Raw genomic sequence first — 26232 nt, forward strand, 5'->3', positions numbered from 1 at the left:
AGCACTCATAAAATTGTGTGTGTTCCACAGCAACGTGCAAATATATTTCCTTTATTTTTAATTTTTTGATTTGATTTTATTTTATTACTTTTTCTTTTTTTTTTTTTTTTTTTTTCTTTTTCTTTTCCGAGACAGGGTTTCTCTGTGGTTTTGGAGCCTGTCCTGGAACTAGCTCTTGTAGACCAGGCTGGTCTCGAACTCACAGAGATCCAGCTGCCTCTGCCTCCCAAGTGCTGGGATTAAAGGCGTGTGCCACTGGCCACTATGATTGAAATAATATTTCTTGCTAGAGTTTTCCTCCTTTCTCCTTTCTTCCTTCTCCTTTTTTCTTTTTTTAAGACAGGGACTCAGTATTAGCCTTTGGATCGTCTAGATGACCTGGAACTGACTATGTAGACCAGGATGACCTCAAATTTACACTTTAATCCGCCTGCATTTACTGGGATTAAAGCTGTGCACCACTAAGCCTCAGTGAGTTTTTCTTGATCATTAATTTAGCCCACGTCAATGCTGAAACACTCCTATAACGTGGCTCCACCTCGAACTCACCCCCTAAGGTAATCGATTTGAAGTTCATAAGCTTCATCAAATTTAGCATTCTATGAAAATTATCTATAAGCGACTTAAAAAAAAAAGTACCACCCCGTGAGGGCTAATACCTCGAGCTCAGCCATTCTTTACGACGGCTGCGTTATGTTCTGAAACATGCCTACCCGTGATTATTTAACCTCGTTCCCATCTTTGGAGTTTGTGTTTGTGCAAGCTAATTTTTAACCACGGTGGCCTCTGGAGCGGCACAGCCGACTTTGGCCCGACGCCAGGAAAACAGGACTAACTGGAGGAAAGCAGAAGGAAGCGTTGGCTCCGGGTAGCTGGACTAAGCAGACGCTCCGAAGCGCAGCAAGATATACGCCTGCGCAGGGAGCGGGCACGGGCGGGGCTCCCTCCAGCTCTACAGCATGGCTTTCCAACTCCGGCCGCTGGAGGGCGCTTCCGAGCCGGCGCCGAGCGTTTCCGCCGGCGCCCCGCCCTCTCAGGCTCGCCCCGCACCACCATTGGCTGCACGGCGGGAGCGCGCCGAGTCAAGGGGCGGGCCCGCGCCGGCTACAAAGCGGCGAAGGTCACGGCGCCAGCAGGAGCGCGCGGGCCGCCGGGAATCCGTTCTGCGGCCCGCGCCCCCGGCCCACCGACCTCGCCCGGGAGCCATGGAAGGCGTAAGCGCGCTGCTGGCCAGCTACCCCACCGCCGGCCTGGCGGGCGGCCTAGGGATCACGGCATGCGCCGCCGCCGGCGTGCTGCTCTACCGGATCGCGCGGAGGTGAGTGGGCGCTCCGCTGCACGCGGCCCGGGCCGCTGCCGCCCCGCCCCCGCGAGGCCACGGCGGAGTCTCGGTGCGGGCCAGGCCTGCTTGCGAATGCGCGAGATCTCCTCTGCCCAAAAGACCTCGTCGGGAGGCAGCCTCGGAGCGTGGTTGGGGGAGGGGGCAGCCTGCTTGTTCATCCCTTCGATGCGTGAGTCCCTGGCTGTACTGCCCTGCTGGGCCTCTGCAGCCCGTCGGTTAGGGTGATGAGAGCTGGCACTTGGTCCGCCTGCTATGGCAGTAACACTCCTCAAGGGAGCTCCCCCCGGAGTAGCCTTCGAGCTAAATACTTAGAAGAGGCACGTGTGAACAGTAGCAGCCTGAGACAGACATTTAGGGAACTTGTCTACTGCCCAAAGGAGGCTGTACTCTCTGGACACCTGTCTGGGATGGGTTTGGGGGCTGTACCTCTGCCCTGTCATGGCTTAGAGATCACGGGGACCCCAGTACTGGGGTCTTGGCCATTCGCCTCCCTGGTCAAGCCCTGAAATGGAATAGCCTCTGACGAATGGTGAAGAAATAGCCCGCCTCATCATGTCACAGAGGACAGGAATATATGCGGCGTTATGGAGCTTCTTGGAGACAGCCAGGGGTGTGCAAAGCTCAGGGCTTGTCCATAATCTCTTGCCAACAAGGAGTTGTGGTCTGTCCATGTCCCAAGCAGAGCTTGCCCAGAGCCCAGGCTCCACCTGGTGCCATTGCCTCTCCCAGTCCAGGACAGGCTGCAAGAGCAGAGTGGAACTGACTGTGGCCAGTACTGGGTCACCGCCTGTCACCCCTTGGTGCCCTAGGCTGGAGACAGGAACCAAGGCCTTGGTGAGGTGCAGGGCACACTCTTGCAGTGGGAGCCAAGTCCCTTTGTGCTCACACCAGACTGTCAAGGCGGAGACTTTGACTGGTGCAGATTGGTCAAAGCGTGGTGCTGCGTGGTGTCTTCATCTGGAGGGAAATTGGCCACTCACAGTTCTGAAATGAGACTGGCTTAGCCAGAGGCTGCAGCTTTCGCCTTCCCTAGCGGGGGATGCTGTGGCAGGCAAGAATCATCAGCTGTGGCAGAATGGGCGTTGAGTAAGCCGGAGGAAGCCTCCAAGGAGTTGTGTTTGGAAGGGCACTTGGTGGAGTGGGTGCTTGTAAACTGAGCACAGAGCTAACAGGGCAAGCCAGTGTGGCCCTGGGAGCCATCAGCTCTCTTCAGGTCAGTCCTTCCTGACTTTTAAAATTGGCTAAAGAGTGTCTGCGTGGTGGCACTGTTCTTTAATTCCAGCACTCGGGAGGCAGGTGCAGGCGGATCTCTGAGTTCAAGGCCAGCCTGGTCTACAAAACAAGTTCTAGAACAGCCAAGATTGTTATACAGAAAAACCCTGTCTCTCTCTCTCTCTCTCTCTCTCTCTCACACACACACACACGTAGCCAAAGTGGTTGCTGGGAAGTCCTCTAGAGCCCAATTCCGGCCCCCCTGCTTCCTTACCCGTGGAGTTTTCTTGTCCCTGTCCCTGTTAATGATGAGAGCAACTGCCATTCCTGTATTGGTGACAGGTGACACGCAGGGAGTATCTGCCGTTAAGTAGCAGCTCCTGTCAGGCAGGTACTACCGTTCTCACCCATTTTACAGCTGGGGAAACAAAGCCTCGAGAAATGCCCTTCGTCGCCCAGCTGTAAGTGGAAGAGCCCCGTCTCACACCCACGAGCAGCTTCTCTGAACCTGTAGCTCTGGGGTGGAGGCCCCACATCTCTCTCAGGTGCCACAGTTCTTCATGCTCCTGCTCTGGCCTGTCTTGGACTTGCAGAATGTACTTGGGATTCGCCCCTTGTGAGTGCGTCTCGGCACCCATCACCAACCTGCGTGCACAGCCTGTGGCGTCAGCTGGTGTTTATTGAGATCGTAGTTTCTGTGTTTGGAACTCAGGAGGACACAGCCTCTGGATGCATAGCAAAGCCTATCCCACCATTCAGAGGCCTTCTGGCAGTTACTGTGTCTGGGCTCACCTCAACACTCACCATTCTGAGCTGCCCACTCCAGTTGAGCGAATGCCACTCCTATGTGCACATTTCATATGACCCTCTCCTGCCTGCTGCCCCGCTGCTGAGGGCACCTGTTTGTGGATGGCAGCATGTGTCCCGCAGGTTGGCTAGTCAGTCCTGTGGCATCTGTTGCCAGCTACTCTGAATTCTCATTCTTCTCCTTGTATCCCAGCCCAGTTGGTGCGTACTGCTCATGCGTCATCTCTGAAAGCCTTGAGTGGTGCTCGATGGACAGGGTGGGTGATGTGTCTGTCCCTAAGGGATCAGTTTGGGGGGGGGGGGCGGGGGAGTCTCTGTTCTCGTCAGCAGATCCCTGTGAGATTGGGCCAGAGATCTGGACCTCGCTGCTGCCATTGAAGCGCAGGTGTGCCTCCCTGGACTCTTCCATTTGGTGAGGTCACACTTGGAAGAGCAAGCAGAGAAGGTGCATCCTGTGAAGCTGAACTTTCCCTGGAACCCTGAGATCCAGGCCTGCTTCTCTCAGGTGTAGCCTGCCAGGCCCCTTTGGGAGAGGTGGGCATACTGGCCTCCCACAGACTCAGAGTAGCCCACGACAACTGAGCCCCATCCAGTGTCTGTGTGATGTAGCATGGGCCCTGAGTGGTTCCCGGGCCAGGGGACTTAAAGTAGTGCAGAGGTGTGGGGACAGGAGTTTGGCTCTTCCCAAATGTCCTGGGCTAGTGGAGAGAACATTACCAGAGGCCCATGTTCGTGTTTCCCCTGTTGTGTCCAAGCCCTTGGAGAGGACACCAGGCATGTAGTCGCCCCTGTCCCCTTCTATAAAGATCCGTCCACCATGGCTCCTTCACGTTCCCTCTGGTATCCCAAGAGTTAAAGTCAGGGTGACCCGCTGGGGAAATGGTTTCCAGGTCCCCCACCCACCCGTGGCATTGAATGTGACTTGGGCTTGGCCATGGGCTGAGATGCTGCCTCTGCCAAGTCACCTTCCTTCCTGTGTTAAAGGGACATTGTGTCTCATCACCTCCACCTTATTCCCCAAATGTGATTTATCATGGAATTGAGGTTTTTGGCTTGAGGAACCAAAGTGGTCCAAGGAGTTTGCAAGGGAAACTTAAGGGGACTTTCCCTGAGCAAAAGCTGGGTGAGCTCTGAGGCCAGAACTGTCTGTTCTGGACTGGGGACAGTGTGGGAGCTATAAAGTGGCTGCTGGGACAGTTTTCATACATGATGCAGCAGCGTTGGTTGGTGCTGGAGGTTCCAAGATTCTGGCCAGCTGCCTGCTACCCCTGCCACATACCTTTGGGGCTGTCCCTGAAGGAGATAGCCTTTGGTATAGAGATCCCACCTAGCCATGGTGAACAATGGTTTCTTTGGCCACAAAAGAACACCCCCTTGCAGCATCCACCCCCTCCAACTTTAGGGAGGATGAATCCCCCGCCTTCCACTTCCACACCAGACAGGCTTCTGTCAGAGGCCAGGAGCCATTTCCCTAGCAACAGAGCTGGAGACCCAGAGTGGAAATGATGGCTTCCTGAGTGGGAGGGGCTTCCTGGCAGCCTTGGCACTCCAGAGCAACAGGCCTGCTTGTCTGTCTTTGGTACCCAGAGCAAGCCCAGAATTGGCCTTTCCCAGCAAATAGAACAGAGCTAAGGAGCCCCAGGGGCAGATGGGTGTATGTCTCAGACTCGGGGACATATGAGAGGTCACACTGCCTGAGTACCAGCTATGAGGCATACCCTGGACATAATTACAAAGAGGCCTATAAAAGATGTACAAATTACCACAAAGTAAGTGCTTAATTGCCCGGGAATACCACACACGTGGGCACCCCGGCAGAGCGCATTTCCAAACCTCCACCTGCAGCCCCTGCCGCCGTTTTCTGCATTGCTCTTTCTGTGATGGGGCCAGTAAGGCTGTCGAGTACCAGGTACTGGCAGCGGGCTCTCTAGGACAAAGTCTGAGCAACCCATTGGAGAAGTGAGGGCTTAGAATGAAGCTTCTAGGAGGTAGAGTAACCGTTGAGACGCTAGCACAGGGGACCCTGCCCAGCGTGTGCACTGTGAAGGGTCTGTTTGCTGAGTGGCAGGGTCAGGCCTGAACTGAGGCAGAAGGAAGTGTGAGGCTGCTAGGGACCCCAGCCTCATCATCCTGCGTCCCTGTCATTCATTTCTTGGTATTGACTAGGTTAGAGCACTGCTCGGGGCTTCCCAAGAGCAAGCCCTGTCTGTGAGGGGGGTGTTCATACCCCAGCTGACAGGATACCTTTCTTAACCCGCCCATGGGAGGGGGAAGGGAGTAGAGCTGCTGGCCAGGCGGTGTAGACAGTCCTGCAGGAACTAGAGCCACTCCCAAGGCTGTCCTCCCCCCTGGGCTTCTGACTAGGTGACCCTTTCCATCACACAGCTCCTCACATCTTATTGCGTGCTGTTGTCTTCTGGAAGCAGCTAGCACTGTGCCTGGTCCATTTTACGGGCATGGCTTACATGCAGAGTTTGACAAATGGGAATCTCATGGGGACACACATACATAAGCTTCCGTAACCTGGGACTCAGCTCCTCCTCTTTCAGGATGCTAAGGCCAGGAAGTCATGCTGTCTGAGGAGCTGGGCATTTCTGTGGGGTGGCTCACTCTGCCCAGTTCTCAGCAGTGCCCCTGAGCTAGACATGGCCTCTGAGTGACAAGACAAGGTCAGGGTACAGAGCTCCACACCGGCTGCCTTTGCTGGTATTGTTTCTAGATTCTTGGCCCTGGATTTGCTGGGCGGTTGCTGTGTGACCTCTGCAATGCTGCACAGATCCCCCAGTGTCTGGGCCGGGATTATCCTTCAGGCCCCACCTGTTAACAGACGTGTGGTCAACAAAACCCACTGTGGGCCTCCTCCCCTGGCTGAGCAGCTGTGACTTGTCACTGCCCGTCACCAGTCCCTACCCCTTGACGTCCTTGGCTCTCTCTCTAGGGATTTTTTCCTGGGAAGGACAAAAGGCTCCCTTCAGTCTTAGAACTCTCCAGAAATATGGCTTCTACACCCTAGGATCAGACCTTATGGGGGATAAGGGGTTCTAAGCTTCATCTCTTTTGGTCCATTGGTTAGCTAGCCCTGGCCCTGTGCCCTCTCATCACCCTAATGTCTGAGACCCTGAAACAGGGGGCTGGTGGCCCTGGGCTCCCAGGTGGCTACTGCAGAGCCTACAGAGCCGGTGAGTCTCCAGCGGCCTCTCGTGAAGTACTGTCAGTTAGCAACACAGCATCATCTAGGGGCCCGCCTCCCTCCGCCATGACTTCCTCTTCTGGCTGGGCCTCCATCTCCACCTTGGATACTACTTCCTGTGCTTGGATAATCTTTCCTTTCACCAAGGTCTTCCAGGCCAACTCTGTTGTCCTTGGTCCACAGGGTGAAGCCAACGCATACTATGGTCAACTGCTGGTTCTGCAACCACGATACACTGGTGCCCTATGGGAATCGCAACTGCTGGGACTGCCCCCACTGCGAACAGTACAACGGCTTCCAGGAGGTGTGGGCTGGCGCCGGGTGGAGGGCCGGTGCTCAGGCTGCTGCTGACACATACCATGCCACTGTAGTCTAACTGTGGCCCTGCCACCATGTCTCCCTTTGAGGAGGAAGAGCAGGTGCAGGGAGCTGTGGCCAGTTGTCCTGTGTCACCCAACAGGTGGCAGGATCGGAGTTCAAGTCCAAAGTCAGGCAGGTTTGCAGCCCAGTTGCTGCAGACACTAAGTACTCAGCTTTGTGGGTGGTTTGTGTTCTGTCACGGCTTTGTCCAGCTACCATACTGTGTGAGTGTCTATGAGTATGGCTTTTACTGAAGCTAAAACAGACAGCCTACCCAAAGGCCCACTGGCAGGCTTAGTTTTCAGAGTGTTTCTTAGGGATAAAGCCAGGGTAGGAAATGTGGGTCAGGGGCACCCCACAGCCTGCCCTGATGCACAGATTGGGTGGCTTCTCGGCACCTAGATGTTGAGGGTTCCATGTGAGGCAGCATCAGAAGGAATGTGTAAAGAAGCCAGGGTAGGGGGCTGGAGAGAAGGCTCAGTGGTTAAGAGCATTGTTGTTCTTCCAGAGGTCCTGAGTTCAATTCCCAGCAACCACATCATGGCTCACAACCATCTGTAATGAGACCTGGTGCCCTCTTCTGGTGTGCAGGTGTACGTGCAGACAGAACACTATATACATAATAAATAAATAAGTCTTTAAAAAAAAAAGAAGAAGCCAGGGTAGGGTTGTCTGAAGTCCTGGAGCATCCCTGAGTGGGCCGCACTGACCGGAGCCCCCTCCCTTGCCCAGAATGGAGACTACAACAAGCCGATCCCCGCACAGTACTTGGAACACCTGAACCACGTGGTGAGCAGTGTGCCCAGTCCCCGTGACCCCACACAGCCACAGCAGTGGGTGAGCAGCCAGGTCCTGCTCTGCCGGCGGTGCAGCCACCACCAGACCACCAAGATCAAGCAGCTGGCTGCCTTCACACCACGTGAGGAGGTGAGCATGCAAGCATGCGCGGGGCGGGCAGGCAGAGCTGTTCACCTCCGACTGTCCCCACATTCCAGGGTGTGGGGCTTCCTTCTCAGCGGGAGCCCCGCTTGCCCTCAGTGTGATCTGGTGACCGCTGGGTGGAAACCAAGGCCTGTCAGGCCAGAAGGGTTTGTCCCTGAGCAGAGGGAGGTAGAGGCCTTGGTCTCCGGCTACAGTTTCAGGGGCTCCATCCTGGTCTCATTCAGTAGTCTGTCCTGCCTAACATGGCATTCAGGGAAAAAGGCAAATCCCACCTGAGGCTCAAAGGTGCCTAGGAGAGAGGAGAAGTCAGGAATGAGCCAGAAGACCAGGAGGGAGAGCTGACAAGACGGCTCAGCGGACGAAGACACTTGCTGCCAAGCGTGGTTGTCTTCAGTGTGCTTCCTAGGGTGCACATGGGAGAAGGAGAAAAACTCCCGCAAGTTACCCTTCAGCCTTCGCTCACACGCTGACACACACAGTGATGAAATGAGGAAATGCCATTTGAATGTTTTTTACAGTGAGGACGTGAGGTGACTTTCCAGTTGGGCCCAACAAGAGATCATATGGCCATTCCTACTGACCTCTGGCTGGGCCTTGCTGTGTCTCTGAGGGAGCAAGGGATGGGGCATCTCTTCTGAGCTGCTGTGGAATGAGAGTGGTCGGCTCTGGCAAACCCAGGCTGAGCCAGCAGCTAGCTTGCTCCCTGAGTTAGACCTTCAGACTCAAGGAGAAAGGCGGGGTCTAATCCTAGGTTTTCCTCCTGCCAGAACCTAGTGGGTCCTGAGCTACAGAGTGACATTAATGTCACTGTCTAGCGGGCTCCTAGCCTCTGCTGGTTAGCCCTTACTCCCAGGAGCTCTTATGACCATTTCACAGGCAGGGCCAGTGTTTAAACCCAGTTCCCACATATAACACAGACGTTTTACCTACAGGGCCGGTATGATGAGGAGATTGAGGTGTACCGCCACCACTTGGAGCAGATGTACAAGCTGTGCCGCCCATGCCAGGCAGCTGTTGAGTACTACATCAAACACCAGAACCGCCAGCTGCGTGCCCTGCTGCTCAGCCACCAGTTCCGACGTCGGGAGGCTGACCAGGCCCATGGGCAGGTCTGAGGCTGTGGGGCATTTGGGTGTTGAGTGTGTGGGAAGATGCTCTGAGAGCTGTACCCTAGCAACCGAGACATAGCATAACACGCCAAGACCACATTTCTGAGAAACAGTTGCCTGATGGCCCCTTGCTGTCGTCGGCTCTCCCTAACAATGGGGGGGTAGAGAGACCGCTCAGCCGTTAAGAGCACTAACTGCTCTTCCAGAGGACCTGGGTTCAGTTCCCGGCACCTACATGGCTGCTCACAACTGTCTGTAACTCCAGTTCAGGGGACCCGACACCCTCACACAGATATACACGCAGGCAAAACACAAATGCACATAAAATAAAAATAAAAATTACTTTAAAGGCTGGCCGGTGGTGGCGCACACCTTTAATCCCAGCACTCGGGAGGCAGAGACAGGCGGATCTCTGTGAGTTAGAGACCAGCCTGGTCTACAGAGCGAATGCCAGGACAGGCTCCAAAACCACAGAGAAACCCTGTCTCGAAAAAACAAACAAAATTACTTTAAGGAAAAAAAAAAAAGAATGACTAGGATCGTGATGTGGCTGTCGCACACCTTAGCCAGGTGTGATAGGAATGTTTGATGAAAACTCAACAATGATTGAAAAATTTGAAAGAGAAGTCACCAGTGCATAGAAAGGGTTTCTCCAAAGGGGAAGGAGCAGAGCCCTCCCTGGAGACCATCCCAGTAAGGCAGTAGCCTAGGTCTGGAGTGGGGCCTATGAACAGCATCCCCACATCGTGGGCACAGGGGTGGCCATTGCTGGCTCTCTGGCTTCTCACTGATACATCTCTCCCTCCCTCAGAGCTTCAGTTCCTCGGCAATGAAGGCGCCCTTCCAGGTCATCCTGCTCCGTGCCCTGGCCTTCCTGGCCTGTGCCTTCTTGTTATCCATTACATTGTATGGCCCCAGCGAACCCTTCACCCCAGGAGCCGCCCTGCCCCTGGCCCTGCCTCCTGGGGGCAACAGCTCTGCTGCACCCGACAACACCACTGCTCAGGCCGAGGGCTGGCAGCAGCTGCTGGGCCTGTTGCCAGAGCATGCCACAGAAAAGCTACGTGAAGCCTGGGCCTTTGGGCAGAGCCACCAGACCAGCATTGTGGCAGTGGGCCTGCTCACCTGCCTGCTGGCCATGCTGCTGGCTGGCCGGATCAGGTGTGTTGTGGGGCCTTGGGCATGGGTGGGCAGAGGTCTGCAATGCTGCGTAGGGTCTTTCTGGCCCCCTGCTCTGGACTGAACTCCATGCAGCTAGACAAAGCTGTCTAGTTTCTCCGGGACCAGGAGGACAGCACAGGACCACAGGTGATGGCGACACTGAGCCAGTCCTCCGCTGCCTCAGCCTCGGCCCAGCCTCCTCACAGTCTCTAAGTCAGAGTAGTAGAAGCCACCTGCCCCTGGTTCCCAGGCTAGGTCATGGGTGTAGGAGCCCTGGCTTGCTTAGTGCGGGCAGCCTTGAGTCATAGAATGAACTCAGACTCTCCACTGACCTCTCTGTCCTCATCTCTGAGCTGGGCCCAGTGTGGATGGGGTGTAGGGGCAGGAAATGGTGGGGCTCAGGGTTTGGTAGTGTCTGCCGGGCACACACTCACCTTGCTTTCTCCAGCAGGCTCCGACGGATCGATGCCTTCTCTACCTGTCTCTGGGCCCTGCTGCTGGGACTGCACCTGGCAGAACAGTATCTCCAGGCTGCTTCACCAAGCTGGCTCGACACACTCAAGCTTAGCACCACATCCCTGTGCTGCCTGGTGGGCTTCACTGCAGCTGTGGCTACAAGGAAAGCTACGGGCCCACGGAGGTTCCGGCCCCGAAGGTCAGAGAAGCAGCAGTGACTGCGGGGGGTGGGGAGGAGACAGGTGATGGACCTTGAAGCAGGCAACCCCTGTCTTTTGTTACTCACCCCACTCCCACACCTTTAGCAGAGCCTTGAGTTCATGCTTCCCCTCCGTTTCCCCCTTGACTTCCCAGCACTTCCAAGCCCCCACTCCCCAGTCTTGGTGCTCCCAGGCGCCTGTAGGTGCTCACAACTGCCACCACCTCTCTGGCCTAAGACCTTTTCATAGCCCTGGTGATCCAAACATGGCAGCTCACAGGTGATCTGCTTCTGACCCATGGCTTCCTGCTAGCTCCAGGCACCCCAGTCTTGTCCCCACTCTTCCTGGGGAGACTGCCTGCTGTATCCTTGTCATTTGCTATACCCTGGCTGGTCGGCGAGGCTGTGGCCTCAACAGGGTGAGCCAGGACCAGAGCAGAGCTACCCCTCCTGGTCCCTTGTTCCCTCCTGGCATCTATTCCCAGTTCCTTGTTTCAAGACCTTCCTGAGACCTCACGGTCCCTCGGGGTCGTTCCCTGGGAGTGGAGAGTACATCATTGTGTGGTCAGCAGGCACCTGTGGCCCGCCAGGCAGGAGGAGGACGGGTTATCCCAGATCAGTAGCTGCTCTGCACAAACAGGACTGTTGGTGACACCAAGTCATTGTCACCTTGTCCATCTCTAGCATCAGTGGCTTCCTTGGAATAAATTTTGGAGGGTGCCAAGGCTTTGGCCCTCAATTTCTCTAGGGGCAGCTGCAGGGCCCATGTCTCAGCCTCACCCTTCTTTCAGGCACAGCTTCCTAGGATGCCACCCCCAAAAGTCTCCACCTTAGGGGAAGGACCATGGATCAGGCCCTTGCTGGCTGTGTGGTTCTGGCCAAACCCCTGTTGTCCCTTAGCCTTGGTTAACCATCTGAAGTGGGAAATGAGTCCTTATGTAGGGCCTTGGGGTGCTGGCCTCAGTGAATTTGAGGACCACATGGTGACCACATAAAAACTCATTGTCTAAGGCCATCCAGAGCGTAGGCCAATGCTATACCCCTCTGACGTGCTGCCCTCTGGTGGCTCCATTGGACTGCACACTCCCTCCATTGCTGGGTCCTATCACTTATATTAACATACATCCCACTGAGCTGCAGGCTCCGTCCTCCTCTGCACCAGAGCGCAGGCAGATTACACATGAATGAGTGTCACGTCAAACGTGGCCATCAGCTGCTGGGTCTTTGTGAGGAAGCTTCTTAGAGCCCCATTGGGAGCTTGACAGAGGTACCCAGGCCCCGCTGTCGTAAGCTTGTTTGAGGGTCCTTAAAAGGCATTCTGCCCTCGACCCTCCGTAATCAGGCAGCAAGCCAAGTCTTACCCCGCTTCCATGTGTGGTGAGCTGGAAGTGTCAGAAGACAGGTCTTGTTTCTGGCGTTTCAGGGCTCAGCTTGCTCTCAGTTAAGGGTGTGGATGTGGCCATAGTTGAGGTGTAGGCCTGCTACCGCTGGCCTATGGCACAGCTTCCTGAGAGAACAGGGAACACCTGCCTGACTCTCCCAAGAAACTGGCCCCAGAAAAAGACGGGACAGGTAGTGGGCCATTGTCTGCGTGTCCTGCATCCTCTGCGTGGTGTTGTGATCTCACTCTGAAAGAGGCCAACAGGAGGGTGCTGATTTCTGCATTCTTGGCTTTGGATAGAAGCAGGGTGTGTATGTATGTGTTTGTGTGTGTATGTATTTAAATTATTTATGGTACACAGAGCCAGCTCTGGCCAGTCAGGATCCCTGCTAAGCATGTCTCTCCTGCCTGCTGGTGGGTGTAGAAAACATGGTGGAACAAGGATTCCTGGCATTTTAAAGAGTTTTGTGTTACTTTTTAACATTAATAGTCCCTTAAAGTTAGTTGGAGAAAATACCAGCATGTTCTGGTGTTGCTGGCAGAAGCTGAGGAAATGTGGGCACCCTTGGATTGTGACTTGTTGAGTGGGGACGACCACCAGACTGTCCCTGGTCAGAGTGGGATCGTCCCAGGTACCTACAGATTGTATCCCTGAAAAAGGAAGGAGGGAGCCGTATTCAGCTCTGGGTCTGGAATCCCCACACTGGCCCAGCAGACTAGTAACACTTGCCCTGGGATAAACGACCAGGATCGCCCTCCTCCATCCCCTGGCTAGCCCATCTGCCTGCTGTGCCATCTCTCTGCACCCAGTACAAGTCTTGTGTCGTGTAGTAGGATTGTGACTAATTGTCTAGTGCCCTAATCACTGTAACCATCACTGGCCATAGACGTCATGTTTTGAATGCTGTGTTTTCAATAAATGCCTCCTGGGCCCTCATTCGGGTTGGCACCAGGTACCGCGTCCTTTTTTCTTTCATGATTCTTCAGAAGGGCTTCTGTGCCAAGGTGGGAGGGGTGGGTTTCGGGGGCACTGCATTTACACAGGAGTCTGGGCTTGGGAGCAGGTTGGGGAGCTGGTGATGACATCGGATGGCTTGAGGGCACAGCTGTTTCTGTCTTGCTGCCCAGTGTTTTTCCCACGTGAATAAGCTGATGCAGCTACTTTTTTGTTTGTTTGTTTTTCGAGACAGGGTTTCTCTGTGTTGCTTTAGAGCCTGTCCTGGAACTAGCTCTTGTAGGCCAGGCTGGCTTCGAACTCACAGAGATCTGCCTGCCTCTCCCTCCTGAGTGCTGGGATTAAAGGTGTGTGCCACCACCACCCAGCTAGCAGCTACACTCTTGATGGGGCTAGCTATGAGGAGGAAGTCTTGAGGCTCCCACCTCAGCCTTATGGCCCTGGTCACAGTCAGGACTTCCGGGAAACATGCGACTCAGAGAGTTGGGTTCGAGCTTGCAGGGATTCAGGGACCACTCAACTAAAGAAGCGCTGGATCCTTTTCAGGGGATGCTGCCTCAGGGACTGCCCAGGGCAGAGCAGAGCTGAGCCCTTGCCAGGCTCCCACCTTTGGGATCCACTCATCTGATGGTGCTACCTTGTGTCACAGCCAGAGGGAACAGACCTCAGAAGCCCTCTCACAATGCTGGTGTTGTCAGAGGCTTCAAGACCCGCAACGTCCCTGTGCTTAGTGGCCAGGACTGTCAGGCTTGACCACGGCATGGCCCCAGGGTTGAGCAGAGCTGGAGGAAAGGAGGATATGCTAGCAAAGGCCAGCCCATATGGGGCCAGGGGGCTATAGTCCTTCTCTAACTGGGATCCTCTCTGTGTACTGCATCCCCCACTGCTTGCTGACCCTTGGGGACTGTCTATTTCAGGGTCACCCTTGGCTCCTGGCTATGGCAAAGAATGGGCACAGGAGGACTAGTGTAGTGTCCTGCTGCCACCTGCTGGAAGGGCTTGGCCATGCCTGTGCACCTGCTCTGAGACTGACACCCTGCCACAACTTCCACCAAATTCTCAGCAAGGCCCAGTGTCTTCCCACAGTCAAGCGTGTGGTACCCAGGTTCCAGCCTCACCTCTGCTGGCCCTAAAGAGCCTGAATGTGTCCCCCTGAGCCATTCATTGAGGTCCTGCCAGACAGACTCAGTCATAATCCTGAAATGGAACGAGAAATTGCCCTTTTTGTTTTTTGTTTTGTTCTGTTTTTTGGTGCTGGAGATCAAACCCAGACACACACACCCCTCACACAGACACGCATACTTGACAAATACTTTACCACCGAGGTTAACCCCATCCTACAAAAGTCAACTTTTCTGCTTAAGGCATTCCTTAGTCTTAGAGCAAGGAGTAGGGCTTTTGACAGCCCCCAAAAGGAGCAAAGTTAGGGTGTGTCCACAAATGCCCCTCTGTAGTTTTGCTGTGCCCTGATTTCCCTGTGTTCCCCAAACACTGAGCTAGAAGTTGAGGTGCATCACGGTCCTTTACAAGAGACTGGGAAGGTCATGTGATTGGGTGTTCACCAGATGGTTACATACATTTCTCTCACAAAACTGAAAAATGGGGAGAGGGGTGGTGTGGAGCTTGGCTAGCTGTAGTTCCCCACCCCAAGCCCTCGGCCATGACGGCATGGGGACCTAGGCCCCTGCTCACCATGAGGCCTGACCCTGCCAGCCCATCCGTCGGCACATTGTCTGCTGGGCTCATTTGTCCCTTGGGACCGAGGTAAGGCTGGATACCCGAATCCTTCCAGATGGCAGACTAATGGATTAACTGCCTCTGCCCCTCTCCCTCTGTAATCGGGTGCCTTAATCAGAAGCATGGTTGACATGGGTGGCCTGTGGCCATCAGGTTCTGTTGTGTGATTTGTACTCGAGTGTGTGATTCTCGAGTTAAAGAGACACTGTCACCTTCTGTCTTTCGGGCAGCTTGCTGGTTTTTTGGGGGTCTTTCCTAAGATTGAGTTTGGCGTGCACAGTGTAAGAACCTTTTCTGGGGATCCAAGGCCTGGCTTTGTGAGGCTTGGCCCCAGGGGGATGTGACAGCATCTCAGCCCAGTTAGGACCCACCCAAAGCGTCTCTGCGGCTGGATGCTCCATTGGGAGGTGGCCAGAAGAACCCAGGTTCGAGCCTCACCGAGCGCCTGGTCTGGAGCTGGAATGTTTGCTTCAGGGCAAAAGGGATTGGCATGAGGCTGGCCAGGTGACAGTGTCACTTTAATGCGGAGATGTAGTGGAGGTAGATTGCCGTGAGCCTGAGGGGGCCGGAGGGGGCATGTGGGGTGGGGTGGGTCATGCTGGCGTCTCCCAGCCACCCGCTCCTAATAAGTGGACAATGCTCTTTTGCTTCGACTAACGCACGCCTCGTCTGGGACCCCGACTCAGGCCCACCTCACACCCTGGGAGGGGACAGGCCCCATTGTGCAAAGGCTATTTCCAGAACCTTCCTGGCTTACTCTCCCCTCTCTGTGGCCCTGGCCCTTGCAGGTACTTCTCAGGAGACTCTGCCAACCTTTTCCCCTCCAGCCCCAGCCTGGCCGTACCCTGCCCAAGCATCACAACGTCACCAGCATCTCTCTTCATCCCCACCCCACCCGGCTTCCTGCCTCTGACCAAGCAACAGCTCTTCCGATCTCCTCGTCGGGTCTCTCCCTCCTCACTGCCAGGCCGCCTCAACCGGGCCCTCTCACTGGGAACCATACCTTCTCTGACCCGGACAGGTAAGACCTTGCCAGCTTTGATGACAGAATCCAAGTAGGCCTGGATCTTGTGAGGAGGAGATGGGGTAATACCAAAGAGTTGGTTTGAACTCCAGCTAAGGAGATGGGCAGGGCTGGGCTCAGACCCAGGTGAGCCCACTCAGCACCCACATTGACCAATCACATCCCATTGTTTCCCTCCTTAAAGCCTGGGCCTGTAGAAGGATTCCTCATGAGCAATTGTGTCATTTGAAGTGATATATTTCAAGGGCTCAAAAGGGGACTAGAGATACAGCTATGTGGGTAGGGTACTTGGCTAGCATTCACAAGGTCCCAGGTTCAATCCCCAATACTACGTGAAGCCAGAGTGATAGCGCACACCTGTAAACCCAGCACTCTGAAGGCAGAGCTAAGAGGATCAGAAGTTCAAGGTCATTCTCAGCCACTAGCCAGCCTGGGCTATGTGAGACCCTGTCATTGCCTCCCTCCCCCCCCCCCTCAAAAAAAAAGTGCTCCGAAGAGTGACAAGCATCCCTTGTGTCTCAGTAAATGAGTGCTCACTGAGTTTTTATCATTTTCTGCCTTTCTATCTGGAGAATATGTGCCTGGAAGGCAAGGATTCTGTCTCTGTCAGTTGCATTTGTTGGTTGCTTGTCTTATGGAGCCTGAAGAGACCAAGCCCTGGCCCTGTCCGGAGGGACATGTGAGGGGCACCTGTCCTGCCACCAGTGGGATCTGAGAATCGAACTCAAGTCGTCAAGCCTGTCCTTACGACTTCTACCCACTGAGCCATCTCGCCAACCCCATATCCAGTTTTAAACATGCTTAATCCAGGTGCGTTAGTGACGGTTCTCATTTGCCTTTGAGAACCTACCTGAGGGGCTGGAGAGATGGCTCAGTGGTTAAGAGCATTGCCTGCTCTTCCAAAGGTCCTGAGCTCAATTCCCAGCAACCACATGGTGGCTCACAACCATCTGTAATAAGGTCTAGTGCCCTCTTCTGGCCTTCCGCATACACACAGATAGACTATTGTATACATAATAAATAATAAATAAATATTTAAAAAAAAGAGAGAGAGAGAGAACCTACCTGAGAGTTTGCACCAATCTCAGGTGTCGAATGAGCTTCAAGGAGGAATGTGGGTGTATCTTGGTTCACCCCCTTTCTTCTTTACTAAGCTATAAATAGGCACTGGACTTGGTCTTGTAGCCAGGCTCCCTCTTAAGACCATCAACAACATCATCAGAAGCCCCAGTCTTTGGTAACTTGTTCAAGGTCCTCCTGCATTTTAGAGCTGTGTGAGCCTGGCAGCCAGACCCCTTAATGCAGGCTGCTTCTCACCTGCTGTGTGCACGCTGAGTGTTTTCCCTGCCAGAGATACTGGACACTTGAGGAGACAGCATCTGAGCTAAGCAGGGGCAGTGCCAGGCCTTGAGGTAGGGGTAGGTAGAGATGGGGATGTCCTTAGCGTCCGTGGAGGCTTGGGTAACCCTGTGAGCCAGGTTCTTTCACTTACTCATCGGAGCGCGTGTCAAGCTCTTCACGGAGCTTGAGAGCACGGGCGCAGGCGGCCACAGCTGGAGGCCGTGTCAGTGACAGCTGTGTGCAGGGTCCTGATGCGAAACCTGAAACTGGGAGCTAGGGAACCCTAGCCCTCTCTGAATGCAGGTCTTAGTTCTTTAAAAAAATAGGCCCAAACTGAACCTGGTGGTGCCTGCCTGTAATCTCAGCATTTGCAAGGCTGAGGAACCCCAGAGTTCAAAGATAGTCCAGGCTACATATCCAGTTCTTATCTCTAAGTAAGTAAATAAATAAGAAAAAAGGAACAATGGCTCAAGGGTTAAGGGTGCATGTTGTTCCTGTAGAGGACCCTAGTTCTGTTCCCAGCACCCATGTCGTGCAGCTTGTCACTTCTGTAACTTCAGCGTCAGGATACCCAGCACCAAGGCGAAAGGCAGGACTCCTTGTGCAGGAAGCAATTTCCCTAGCTCCAGGCTCTGCCTACCGCCCACTCAGCTGCCAGTGTGCCTCTCCCCCTTTGTTGCTCTTTGGAGGTTAAATGCGGGCACTACTGCCACCTGTGAGAGTTGTGTTGCCAAGCTGTTCTTTTCCCTGTCTGACATAGGCCAGTCCTGTACACTTTTGGACGCTGTGAGGGTTTAGTATATGCAGGAACTAAGGAATTAGTCTGTACATCAGCGGGTTGCTGCTAGCATGTCCTCCAGTGTCACGAGGGTACAGGGCCGGACCTTGGGTTCAGACTGGGTGTGTGACTAGATGACAGGGCAGTTGCCTAGGGTATACAGGCCCTGCATTCTTCCCAGCATCTAAAATGATAATAACAGCCGGGCGGTGGTGGTGCACACCTTTAATCCCAGTACTTGGGAGGCAGAGGCAGGCGGATCTCTGGGAGCCTGGTCTACAGAGCTAGTTCCAGGACAGGAACCAAAGCTACAGAGAAACCCTGTCTCGAAAATCCAAAAAAAAAAAAATTATTTAACCAAAAACTACAGAGAAACCCTGTCTCGAAAATTAAAAAAAATTAATTAAAATAAAATAAAATGATAATAGCAATAAAATAAGGCAGCTGCGACTGGGACTGTGGGGAAAGGAAGTGGACTAGGTGCCCGGCACTCAGTCTGCAGAAGTGGCTGCTGGTCTCAGTCAGGACGGGGGTTCTGGTAACAGCAGGATCTCCAAAAGGAGTGGGTCCGAGAACATGTTCTTACAGGTCTAAGGCTCACATACTAGGAGACCAACCAGGTCTAGGGTTCAGGTATCAGCATGGGCCTCTTGTCTCTGTCTGTCTGTCTCTCCCTCTCCTCCATGCTTCTGTTCTCTGCCAACTGCTAAATCCTGACACTCATGCCTCAGAGATTCCTTTTCCCAGCTTCCACAGACCTGCCTTGAGGGTACTCTGGTGGGCATACTTCAGTGGCGGGTACTCTGGTGGTTACCTTTGGTAACTCCAGTTTCAGGCCATCTGTAACCCACCTGTGCCAGCATTGGGTTCACATAGTGCACGTGCATACGAGTAAACAAACACTCGTGTACTTAAACTATAGTGCATACGAGTAAACACTCATGTACTTAAACTATAGTGCATCTAAGTAATCACTCATGTACTTAAACTTTAAAAGTGAAGATTGATTTTTTTTTTTAAAAAACACTGCGTGTGTGGAAAGAAGGGCAAGCGAGAAGAGGCAGAGACCGTAGCCACTGCCTTCCCCTGACCACTGGAGGCTTCGGTGTCTTCTTCGGCAGAGTGGGACTGCCCCCACATGCCCTGGATGGCAGTTGCTGTTTTCATGAAAGCACCTAGCGCTGTGTGGCAGGGATGTGGGGACAGAGGGCGGTGGCCGTCACCCTCAGGTCACTGATGCATTTCTCTTTCTGCCTAGACTCAGGATACCTGTTCAGCGGGAGCCGCCCCCCATCTCGGGTGTCTCCACCTGGGGAGGTTTCTCTTTCAGGTAAGAAGGGGAGTTGGCAGAAGGGCCTGGAAAGCTGTTAACAGGTGCCCCTGAGGCAGGTTACCCCAACCATGGGCAAGAGACATGGACGTGTCTAGGTTTTCTCTGATGTGCAGTGTAGGTTGAGGGTCAGACAATATCATGCTGTGTTCACAGATAAGCCAGGTGTAGCCCTGTCAGGCTAGGCCATCTGACCTGAGACAGACGAGCCCGCTGCTGCCAGGGCCCAACTCTCAGCCCAGGGAGGTCTAGACACATACTCTGGGCCATTCCTACCCTACCCGCACCCCCTGCTCACTTCCTGGTATGGCCCCAGCCCTTCCTCCCTCAGGTTCCTGTAGAGTTTCCCCCGTCCCCAGCCCACACCTTATCCTTCCTTCATGAGCCAAGGGAAGCTTCGGGTCCGAGTAGCACATGGCACACGTCCTGTGCTGCTGTGTCCCTGATTGTCTTCCTCCCTCTCTGCAGATTACTTCTCTCTGCTGTCGGGCAGCTTCCCCTCTTCCCCTCTCCCTTCTCCAGCGCCTTCTGTGGCCAGCTCCATGGCCTCCAGCTCTGGCTCCCTGCACCACCGCAGGCCCCTCATCAGCCCTGCCCGGCTCAACCTGAAAGGGCAGAAACTGCTGCTCTTCCCAACCCCTGGGGAAGGGCCCAGTACTCCCGGCAGCTCGGAAGAGCACTCACCACCCAACGGCAGCCTCTTCATTGAGCCTCCCCAGCTCCCCCAGAGGAATCGCATACGGGACACGAAGCACACTATGGGTACGTGGGCCTGAGCGCGCAGCAGGTGTTGCCATGGGAGCTCTTGGCTGATCCCAGAGGTCACCTGGTGCTTGGGGGGGGGGGGGGCATCTGTAGTGACTGCCCAGCGTGGCTCTGGTGATGTTGAACCCTCTCTGATGGGTGCTTTTGCCCTTTCTTCTTATAAATGACTCTCGGGGTTTGGCTGTCATCTACTGGGACCTCAGAAAGCCTGTTGTACACTCAACCTGTGCCTGTCATGGGTGCTTTCATTTTCTACCAAACATTTTTAAAAAGTTAGTTGGACTCCCTTAAAATTTAGACTTTGAGCCAGGCGGTGGTGGCACACGCCTTTAATCCCTGCACTCAGGAGGCAGAGGCAGGCGGATCTCTGTGCATTTGAGGCCAACCTGGTCTACAGTTCCGGGAAAGGCTCCAGAGTTACACAGAGAAAATTCCTGTCTGGAAAATAAAAGTGTAGACTTTGGCCTGGAGGGATGGTTCAGCCCTAAAGGCTGAGCTGACAGCAGAAAATACAAGAGTTCAGTGCCCAGCACCCACGGCTGTCCCTCCAGGTACATTTAAATAAAAGAAATTTAAAAAAAAATTAGACTTTAATGTGGGCCATGTGGCTTTCTTGGGTCTGTAAATGTGGGTAGAGTTGAGCACCTGGGCTAAATGGGTCTGAGAGGAGGGGATGGACAGGCAGTCCGGAGCCTGGAGCCACTCTGGTCCTCAGCCTCAGTCCTCACTGCCTTGTGGGACTTACTAGTTGGTGCCAGTGGGCACTTGTGCTGCCCTGACCTCAGCACTTACTTATCAGGTCCAGATAAGGCCCTGGCCCTCTGCTGCTCCAAGGAGGAGCAGTTGGGACTTGTGAGGACCTTGTCATGGACTGAAGCAGAGCTCTGGGGATGTCCTGGGATTGAGCTGTGAGCATAGCGGCATATCGCTCTTTCTTCTGCAGACATGCGATCGATGGTGGCTAGAGACAGCGCCTGCAGCAGCCGCTCCATCAAGAAAGAGGAGGACTCGTCCCAGTCCTCTACTTGTGTGGTAGACACCACCACCAAAGGGTGCTCCGAGGAGACTGCTCTCTGGAAAGGTCTGTGACCCTGGGGTGGGAGAACCAACCCCAAGCCCCCTCTCTGGAGATTACAGTATCTGTGACAAAGAACCTCCTAGAACGCCACACTTGTGGTAACTCCACTAGTTCATCTCCTCGGCTGCACTAGCCCCACGTCAGACGTTCAGTAGCCATGGGTAGCGCAGGGCTCCTGTGCTCAGAGTCGACACTGAAGACATCCAGATGTACTTCTCTGGAGTCTCGGCATGATAGCAGGTGTGGGCCAGAGCGCCCCCAGCCTCCTGGGTGACTTGGCTCCTTGCTTACTGGCTTACTGATGGGCGCAGTGTGAGACCATCCGTGAATCCTAGTGAGCTACTCCACATAAGGGAGACAGGACACTAGTGGAAGGGACAAGTCGGCAAGCGAGGTTTCCTGACTGGGGGCACTGCTGCCCAGAGTCAGATCGGGCGTCTATGCTGGTGACTTTGAGGCCATGATGACCTCATTCTACTTTTGGTTATTGTTGGGTTTTTTGGGTTTTTTTTGCTGCTTTTTTTTTTTTTTTTTTTTTTTGAAACAGGGTTTCTCAAAACAGCCTTGGCTGTCTAGAACTCTGGCCTTGAACTCACTGAGATCCGCCTGCACCTGCCTCTGGGATTAAAGGTGTACTTCACCACTGCCCTGCTGTGTCGCTTTTAAGCAAGGTCTCCTGTAAACCAGGCTGGCTTTGGACTCACTAATCTGAGAAGCCTTTGATCTCCTTATCCACTGCTTCTGTCTCCTCAGTGCTGGGATGGTAGATAAGCGCCCCCGTTCCCAGCTCTGAGTCTACTTTTTAATCTGAGACTTGAGCAGGGTAGCCCTCCACAAGACCCCATTTCTTCCTTTGTGACATGGGTATCTCTGGGTATCTTGGTTGCCCCCTTGTTACCTGGGTGTAGCCTCACCTAGGGTCCATGTGGTTACACGGGTTCTGGAAAGATAGGCCTTCAGAGATGTAGGGCCAACCAGTACCCTGGGAAGGGCCCCAGGTTCTCCATCCAGGGAGGACTTTGCTGGAGGACAGATTAGATGGGGCTTGGCCAGCTGGGGTAGGTCTGAGCGCCCTACATGAGGATTGGGGTGCCTGCCACACTGCTTCTAACTTGTGTCCTGCTTACAGCTCGTGTTGGCCCCTCTCTGGTCCGGGGCCTCCTGGCTGTGAGCTTGGCCGTCAATGCAGTCTTCACCTCAGCCTACCTGTACCAGAGCCTGCGCTGACCACCGTGACTGCCCTTCTGGAGGGCACTGCCCAGGCGCATGCTGCTTCCACCACTGCCGCTCAGATCCCTCCCTGAGGGGCTCTGTCTCCGCCTTGACACCAGGGCCCTTGTTGAGTCCCTGACCTCAGGACACCTGCTGTCCCCCCAACAGACTGCCGACATCAGCTGTGTTTGGTGCTGACACTCTGACCCTGAAGCAGGGACTCCTGGCAGCAGGGGCCAGCTGCCTCTGCCCTGCTGCTGCCGCCCGGTCACATCTTCTCTGTACTCCAAGACACCAGAGATCTGCCTCAGTGCCCCGCCAAAAACCCAGATGAAGAAGGCCCCACACCAGAGAGCAAGCCTCCCTGCAGCAGGCACCTGGCAGCCCATCTTGCCCCTGACTGTTGGCTCCAGGCAGGGCTGAGCAGGTGGGAGCCTGGGACTCACAAGAAGTACCTGTGTCCTCCTGAGTCCTGCCCCACTCACCTGTTTGGTGAGTTCTGGTGGCTGAGCAGGCAGCTCCATTGCCCTGAGAGCACCAGAGCCCCCTTGCCTGGCCGCCAGTTCCGCATGAGCTGCACAGTTTAGACAAGACTGGACCCCTCCCTCTTTGCACCCAGACCCCTTTCTCCTTTGGTCCTCAGGCCCTACTGTTCCTTCCTTCATCTGCCCCCACCTGTGTCCCCTTCATGCCCAACCACGGCCCTGCTGCGGGCACTGCAGGTTGGGTGCCCATCTGTCCAATGAGGAAGGAAGAGGGACTTAGTCCTGACACTGGCCCTTTCGATACCGTGGGGCCACGTGCCTGTGGGGTCAGTCCCATCCCAGGCTTTGGCCTCAGGCACGTGTGTATGTGGGTGTGAGTGGGTTTTTGTGTGTCTTTGTGTTACACTGCTTGGGATTTGTTGTGGGGGAGGGGCATGGGGCAGGGAAAGGTCTTCACTGTCATTCAGGGATAAAATTTAACTTTATTTTTGTACACATTTTTTGCCAGGTGAGGCGTGTGCTGGCCTCCGGCTCCCGGCCAAGGGAGGGCGTTTCCTAAGCTTCGGGTGCTTTAGTACTCTTCTTTTTTACCACAGGGAAGGAGGCCTGGCCTGACCTCCACACCTGACAGCCCAGCCTGTGGGCAGTCAGGACAGTGTCAGGACTCCATGAGTCCAGCTGCCACCAAAGGTTCCAGCTTGGGGGTGGCGCTTCTTGGTCTCCATTTGTACAGTGGGTACATCAAGTCGAAAAATTTTTTTCCTGCCTAATGAAACCAAATTGTTCCCCAGCATTTTTGTCTCCAGCCCTGGGGAAGTGCCCAGGGAGAAACTGGCCCCTCGCACCAGCGCAGCAGGCCAGCCTGGCACACTGCGCACCCACAAGGGGCTTGGACTTACGTTTTGATTTATACATAAAACACGACATTATTTTTCTTTACAAAAGCAAAACAACTTAAACAAAACCATACCAACTTTTGACTTGAACCAACCAGGCTCTGTTGTTTGTGTTTGTTTGTGGGAACAGCTCCCTGGAAGAAAGGCACCCGTCCTGGGGTGTGGGTGCTGTGTAGGGGGTTGGTCCAGAGAGTTCCTGGAGCCCTGACTCCTGCAGGAGTGAGCTAGTAGCTGCATCCTACTGCTGATCCGCATGTCTGAAGACCAACAGGAAATGGTGTGGGCGGGCATGCATGGAAGGTGGCACCCAGCCCCCTGCCTCAGGCTGGAGAGATGTTCTGGTGTCCTGTTGCTGTAATGAGGCGCAGGAGCTTGCAAACAGGCCTGTATTGCCAATCCACACAGCCATTTCCTCTAACCAAAAAGGTAGGGTCCGTGGAGGGTACTGCTAGCTGACTAATCTCAGTCAGGACCCCTGTCTAGGGAGGCTGAATCAGTTAACAAGGCCGTCCACAGACTTGCCACAGTTTTATCTGATCTGGGAATTTCCTCAATTGAAATTCTTCCAGATTAATTCTAGGATGTCAAGTTGACAGAACAAACCAGGGCTAGAGGTCAGCAAAGATGTGGTTGTCTGAAGCCCTCACACTAGCCCTGTGGATCTCCTGGCCCCTGAGCGTAGAACCTGCAGGCACAGAACAGAACACTGCCTAAGTAGGTAGGAGGGGTACCCAGTGTCCACTCTCTGCCCTGACACCCCTCAAAAAGCCCATGCCTTTCCTGTCTCTCCCACCAGGCCCATTTCACAACCATCAGTGAGATCAAACCTTTACTGTTGTCATTTGACAATTGTTTCTGAGCTGGGCCTGTAGTGGTTTTACATCAGGCAAAGCCTGCCGTGGTTAAACAGCCTTTTCTGTAGCATCCTGCCCTGTGCGGGATCCTGTGGCCCCAGTTCACAAAGGCTGTTCCCGCCTGTGTGAAAATTCCTGTCCCAGTTGCTACCCTCTGCCTTCTGAAGGTGTGTTTACATTTCCAGGAACCCACAGAGTGGAAGGAGGTCAGGACGGCTCCAGACCTCCGCTTCTGTGTGGTAGCTCATGCACACTCAACGCAAAGTCAGTTAAAGGCCAGCGAGACTGTTAAGTGAGCAAGGTGCCTGCCGCCGAGCATGACAGCCTGGGTTTGGTGCCTGGAACTCCACACACAAAATTTATTTAAAAGAAATTTTTTTAGTTAAGGTTGAGTCTGGTGGCAAACACCAATAATCCTCACACCTGTAAGATGGAAGCCAGAGAGTCCAGAGTCAAAGGTCTGCTGCATATTGCCGTGCTGGCCTGAAAGAGACTCGGAAATTAAAGTTGAGCAGCTCTGTTCTTCCTCCAGTTCTTCCCCTTCACAGTTCACTCAGAAAGGCACTGGGGCTGTCTGGTGGCTCACCCTGGATGTGAGGCAGGAGGTTCGTCTTGAGTAGACTAGCCCAGGCTAAAGACCCTGTCTCAGTTTTTAAGAATGGAACTAGCCAAGTGGTGGTGCACACAGTTAATCCCAGCACTCTGGAGGCAGAGGCAGTCAGATCTCTCGAGTTTGAGGTCAGCCTCGTCTACAAAATGAGTTCCAGGACAGCCAGGGCTACACAGAGAAACCCTGTCTTCTGTGGAAAGGAAAGAAAAGGAACTGGGGGGAAAGAGGCCATGTTGCAGCTTCTCTGCATGCACATAAGGGGGGTGAGGGAGGTCAGAGCTAGGCAGAAGAGGTGAGGGAGAACCTATATTCCTTGAGGTCAGGGACACTGGTCACTACTGTAACCTCCAAATAGAACGCTGTGTGCATTTCAAGGTGAAATGCCTGGTGGCCTTAGTAACAGGCTAGGCATGGGAGCAAACCTGTGACCCCTGGCCCTTAATGGTCTCACACCACGTACATGCCAGTGCACAGGGAAAAGGGAAGCCAGTTTGTGTTTCTGTCACTACAACAGAGAGAACCGTAGGAGGGCGAGCAGGCTAGATGAAGGGGTTGGATGGGTCAAATGGGGAGGCAGGAGGAAAGGAGCTACATTGTCCAGCTGGGGCTCTAGAAGCTTTCCATTGGCAGTAAGGGCCTCAGGAGGTGAAGGGAGGGGGGATGTTACCAGGGCCATTGTGCCCAGCACCCACAAAGGGAACAGTCTGGATAGTGTGGCACTTGCAGTGTGGGAAGTAAGAAATAGGAAGTTTGTGGAAGCAGGAACCGGTTTCAGAACAAGCCTTGCACGCCAGCACCTGCTGCAGTCAGCAGCGTGGGCTTATGGTATGGCCCGCCCCAATGGCTGATGTAGGAGGGAAAGGATTCTGCATTTACTTGCTGCAGAAAGCACCGTTTGAGCTGGGTGTAGTGGAACACACCTTTAACCCCACTCAGCACTCAGGAGGCAGAGGCAGGCAGATCTCGGTTTGAGGCCAGCCTGGTCTACAGAATGAGTTCCAGGACAGC

General features: G+C 54.2%; 1 protein-coding gene across 2 annotated transcripts; it reads left to right on the top strand.

Moving 5' to 3' along the window:
- Positions 1 to 1094: 1094 nt before the first annotated feature.
- Positions 1095 to 23854, top strand: Tmem201 (transmembrane protein 201). 2 transcript variants are annotated; one of them, XM_050153355.1, is made up of 11 exons: positions 1095 to 1318; positions 6735 to 6855; positions 7644 to 7838; positions 8786 to 8962; positions 9774 to 10123; positions 10572 to 10778; positions 15640 to 15872; positions 19253 to 19324; positions 19793 to 20086; positions 21033 to 21170; positions 22297 to 23854. In XM_050153355.1, the coding sequence occupies exons 1-11, from the start codon at positions 1206 to 1208 to the stop codon at positions 22392 to 22394; spliced, it is 1998 nt and encodes a 665-aa protein (XP_050009312.1). In that variant the 5' UTR covers positions 1095 to 1205; the 3' UTR covers positions 22395 to 23854. The 2 variants fall into 2 exon arrangements, with proteins under 2 accessions (XP_050009312.1, XP_050009313.1); XM_050153356.1 differs by having other exon boundaries at positions 10575 to 10778.
- The last annotated feature ends 2378 nt before the right edge of the window (positions 23855 to 26232 follow it).

The sequence above is a fragment of the Alexandromys fortis genome, unplaced genomic scaffold (genome assembly GCF_014885135.2).
Source record: "Alexandromys fortis isolate MF-2015 unplaced genomic scaffold, M_Fortis_MF-2015_v1.1 scaffold_88, whole genome shotgun sequence".
Lineage (NCBI taxonomy): Eukaryota > Metazoa > Chordata > Mammalia > Rodentia > Cricetidae > Alexandromys > Alexandromys fortis.

What these genes read in the sequence shown, in the direction of transcription:
- Tmem201 (XM_050153355.1), top strand. Translation starts at nt 1,206, where the DNA reads ATGGAAGGCGTAAGCGCGCTGCTGGCCAGCTACCCCACCGCCGGCCTG. An exon ending in TGGGGAGGTTTCTCTTTCAG is followed by an intron (nt 19,325 to 19,792) that starts GTAAGAAGGGGA and finishes CCCTCTCTGCAG; the next exon opens with ATTACTTCTCTCTGCTGTCG. An exon ending in GGAGACTGCTCTCTGGAAAG is followed by an intron (nt 21,171 to 22,296) that starts GTCTGTGACCCT and finishes TCCTGCTTACAG; the next exon opens with CTCGTGTTGGCCCCTCTCTG.